General features: G+C 34.5%; 1 protein-coding gene across 1 annotated transcript; it reads right to left on the reverse strand.

Moving 5' to 3' along the window:
• Positions 1–1255: 1255 nt before the first annotated feature.
• Positions 1256–3458, reverse strand: LOC131051106 (receptor-like protein EIX2). The gene is made up of 2 exons (XM_057985478.2): positions 3275–3458; positions 1256–1788 (listed from the first exon to the last, which is right to left on the reverse strand). The coding sequence occupies exons 1-2, from the start codon at positions 3456–3458 to the stop codon at positions 1256–1258; spliced, it is 717 nt and encodes a 238-aa protein (XP_057841461.2).
• Between the last annotated feature and the right edge of the window lie 1628 nt (positions 3459–5086).

The raw sequence follows: 5086 nt of genomic DNA on the forward strand, positions 1-5086 counted from the left end.
ATAATTCACACCATGAATACATTTTCTAGATCCCATAGTATTTGTAACTCTACATATTAGGCTATACACTATGGTAAACAGTAAACTAATTTATACTTTTTGGTAATCTAATATTGAATTCATAAATATTTTTATGCACTAATTCCCTTTTTATGTCTACATTATAATGAACTTTTTAGAGTGTGAAAGGTTAGCATGGTTTTAGAGATAAATGAAGATGAACTTTCATGGTAGCATTCCATGTTCTCACCAACGTTTGAGTATATACTACTATTGATGAACTTGTCATATCAAAAAATGACTAATCTCTTGAAGAAAATTGGGCGTTGTTAAAAAAAACCATTTTCCTACCATTTGTATATACTGATATCAATGAACTTAACATATCATGTGATACAAAATAGCTATTTATTATGTTGCCTACATAAACATCGCTTCATTTAAAAAATAGCTAAGCATTTCTACTCTTTTGTAGTTTAAATATAGAATATGATTATGTGTGTATCATTTATTGTATTAGAACAAAAAAAGTTGTTATTTTTCTTTACAAGTCATAAAAAAGTAGGAACTGAACAACGTAATAAAGAATTTATCTTGTAAAATAATATTATGTAGACATTTTAATAGATAATTTTTTCTTCACAATTATTTTATATATATATATATATATATATATATATATATATATATAATGGAGCTCCAAACCTACAAACACAACAACCCAACAAGAGCACAAAGCACACAAACCACATGAAGTAGTTTTTGCCACCCAATATGGAGGAATGAGCCTATGGGCTAAAACCTCTTTAGCTAAGAGCCAAGGACTAAGGGGTAACCATTCCACCAAATTTGCCCAGGGTACAATCCCAACCTCATCCTTTATGATGTCGGAGCCTTTGCACTTAGCATGACTTGATCCCTAGTGGGCTCAATTGGAGCCATTCAACTTTGAAGCAGTAGACCAAGGGCCCATTGACACAATTACTATATTTAATTTTAAAATAAAAGGACAAAATTTTCAAAACTTTTTAATTTACTTTATAATTAGATAATCATTAATTGTGAAAGCTTAAAAAAAATAAAAATTCATACTTTTAAAAAGAGCACATCTTTTAGTACTACTCATTTAAAAAAAAAACTTATTAGCACACATGACAATGCAAATAAACCAACATAAATTTAAGTGACAACCCAAATGTGAAATATTCTAAGCAAAGGTTGGGAGGATCTTTTGTGAATCAACTTCAAGGATTCACTATTCAAAGAGATCATAGATAAAATTATCCATGAAAGAAAAGTATATGTATCTCCATTTCATGTGGAAGCACAACACTGCAATCATGGTAGCAAATCCCACTCCGTAACTTAACCCCACTCCCACTACCCACCATCGATCCATCACATCTACATCTACACTTTCAGTGGATGTATTATTCAATTCTTTGTAATTATATTGTCTACCAAAACCAGGACTCTCTGTCCTATTTTCAAGGGGAGGTCCATGAAGATTAGGATTTCCTCGAAAAGAAGAAACCTCAAAGGTTGAAAACTGCTTCCCTTGTGGTATTAACCCTGACAACATGTTGTCAGAAAGATTCAACACAGCAGGGAATGTGAGATTTAAAAGTTGAATAGGAATCTTTCCTGACAAATTATTTTCTGAAAGATCCAAAGATTCCAACAAAGTCCAGGCTCCCAAGGATTCTGGAATTAGCCCACTTAGATTATTTTTTGATATGTTGAGAGAAATTAATCCTCTCAAGAGTCCCAAATTTGAAGGAATATTACCTGACAAGTTATTATGTGACAAATCCATAAACTTGTCTTGTCCAATTATTTTAGACTAGCAACTGCTTAAAAATTGAAAATAAGTTTTGAAAAAAAAGGGGGGGCTAGAAATAAGTAATGGCTGCTTATTTTAAAAAATTAAAAAAACTGACATGTGGCTTTGCCATATTTATTTCCTCTCCCTTTTTTTTTGCCTACAAATTTTATTTGCAAGAATATTACTAATAATTTCATTTAAAAAAATTATTTAAGAGAACTGCATAAAAATAAGTAGCAACTTTACTTTCCATGAGGCAAATGCAGCTGCTGCTAGCCGAAATAAGCTAATCAGCAGCTTGGGGACATGCCCTAAATCATCAAACATAAGAATCTTTGATTTCTATTTTATCTTGAATTGACAAGATACAAATGATCATATAACATGCTTGCACATTAACATTGATCCCAAGTTCATGATTTACTTATACATCATGATCTCTTCCATAAGATACATTTTCTAAATCCTGTAGTATTTGTAACTCTACATCGTAGGCTATAAACTATGGTAGACACTATGCCACTAACCTTTATAATAATCTAATGTTGAATTTAACTATGGTAGACACTATGCCATTGACTCTGACGAGTGTGGGACAGATGGCAATAATGATAGAAAATTTGACATTGACATTGATTCTGATGAGTGTGCCGATTTTGACACTGACTGAGAATCTCAAAACATTAATCTGCTTTCAAGTGATGGTGACCTGATATAAAATGAAAGGAAAGATGAGAAGACTTGGTTAAATCTCAAACGATTCCACAATTTTTTGGAAAATACATCTCACATCATCACGTGGTTTACGCGAATAAGGCATAGTGGGTAGTCACTTCATTTTAGAATAAATGAGAAGTGAGAAATTTGACAGACGACAATAATGAAAGAAAATAGGAATGCCATAGCAAATTTGACATTGACTTTGACATTGAACGAGACTCTTTGGCTTGTCCAATACGTTTACCTTTATATAAAGTCACAGAAAATAGGAATGCCATAGAAAATTTGATTTTGACACTGACTGAGAATCTCAGAACATTAATCTGCTTTCAAGTGATGGTCACATCATCACGTGGTTAACGCGATTAAGGTGTAGTGGGTAGTCACTTCATTTTAGAATAAATGAGAAGCGAGAAATTTGCAGGCAATCGTGTAACCCCATTATTTGCTTTCTTTCACAACTTTCACTTTCACATGCTTTCTTTGGTCTTGTTATCTCATCACTGCTTCCCACTCCCACTTCTATCTTTTCACTGACATTTGACTGGGGCCACACCCTATCTTTTCATTTTTGACGAGTGGAGTCTTCTCTTTTTTATCTTGTAAATATGACGGAAAGAGGAATAAGGAAGGAAGTGGGAAAGTGCGTAAAGTTAATTCCATATGATTTTGGTAGAACAGTGTTGTTTTCTACGCGTTTGAAGGGAATCTACGTCAATCCCAACTCACTTTTCCGACGGTACACAGATTCCACAAGATTTCTAATGGACAAACCTTGTCGTGTATTCAGGGCTCTCTTGTAAGCTTCCATGGAGAAACCGCTGTGTAAAGAAAGAATTCGGTGGAAATGGAAGTCATTGGTCTTGTACAGAAGCCTTCCACGTTGTTTCCATGCCTCAGCACTTCCACCCATTACCTATTCGATCTCACAATTTTACATTATTGACCGACTCTGTCTGTCACTTTCTGTGTCACATGAGCTGCTTCTCACTTGTCACCTGTCACTCACATACAGCCGTAAAGTTCGCAGTCAAGACTGGCCTTGTTTTCTCTTGTGCCTATCATCGCGTGACATGTTTTGATAGAAACGTGTTCATTTGATTTGTAGGAGTCGTTATGCATAAAAAGGTCAAAAAGTGGTCATTTCAAAGTGTTGTCCGATACTTGATCTCTATTGCACCAATAACCGCCCTATACTTGATCTCTATTGTGCCAATAACCGCACACAACAAGACCAATACATATTTATAAAATATCTTATAACTATTATAATATTCACCTTTTTAAAAATTAATATGTACCTAAATATATTAATTTAAGCATATGTTTAAAACATATTTTAAATATTATAAAGTTTAAAATGGGTGGTCAAAACATTTGTTGACCACCCATAACCGCCTTCCCGCATACATGTTATGGGCCTACTTGGCACGAAATACCGTCAACTATGTTGCCCTAAAAACTTTGGGAAATGAAGATTTTTGGGGGCATTTTCATTGTTTGCTCTACAAACCTTATTCTCCGCCATTTCTCTTTCCACTTGACCATCTACAACACCAGTCCTTCTACTCTCCCTCTTGCAAGGTAACACTCGCGCTCTTCCTCCTTGCAGATTGGATGTCCAATGACCGTTTATGCTCCTTCGTACCTGGATTATGCTTTGTCTATTGATGATTTCTTTGTATGTGGTTTAGGGTTTCATTTCAATGCTCTCTTACAGTATAATATTACCGAAATCCTCACAGAGAATGGCAAAAAATTTGATTATTTGTTACTTTTTTTTTAAACTCTTAATTTGTAATCATTTTATTTAATGGGTGTATTGTTATTCTCTCCATTGTTTTTGATTCTATCATTTCTTTAAATGGTGTTGATGATTTCATTTCAATCATCTCTCGAGCTGTTTATAATGCCACAATAATTACACAGAAAGTCAGAAAAATAGAGTATTATCACGGTCTACAGTGTTGAGGACTGCAATATAAATCCCTTAACTGGGTGGACTTTAACAGGTCCCATTGTGTAAATCCCTTAACCGGGTAACATCTTAACTGATGTTCTAAGTCCTTTAACCAGGCTAACTCTAACAGGGTAAAGGCACTAATCGGCCTTGATTAAAATCCCTTAACCGGGTGGCACCTAACCAGTGTCTTTGTAATCTCCTAACAAGGATGGCTCTTCACCGGGCATACTCCAGAAGAGTACACATTTTGTGAGTTCCTACTCACACTGTGGTTTTCTCCCTATTGGGTTTCTACGAGATAAATCCGTGTGTCTTTATGTATCTTTTCAGGTATGCTTAATCTTCTGCAGTAAATGTGTACATTGGTGAATGGTTAATTAGTTCATATTTAAAGCTAAAGTATCAATTAATAAAAACCGGCAATGTATTGATTCACCCCTCCCCTCTCAGTACTGGTTGGGGCTAATAGTTAGGTACCAAGATAATGAATCTACATTTACTAGTGGGTTCTCCATTCAAATGGTTGGTCGCTGAACCAATTTTATAGCCTACAAGTGCCTCAAGATAATTCTTGCACA

Source organism: Cryptomeria japonica, chromosome 8, assembly GCF_030272615.1.
Source record: "Cryptomeria japonica chromosome 8, Sugi_1.0, whole genome shotgun sequence".
In the NCBI taxonomy this organism is placed as follows: domain Eukaryota; kingdom Viridiplantae; phylum Streptophyta; class Pinopsida; order Cupressales; family Cupressaceae; genus Cryptomeria; species Cryptomeria japonica.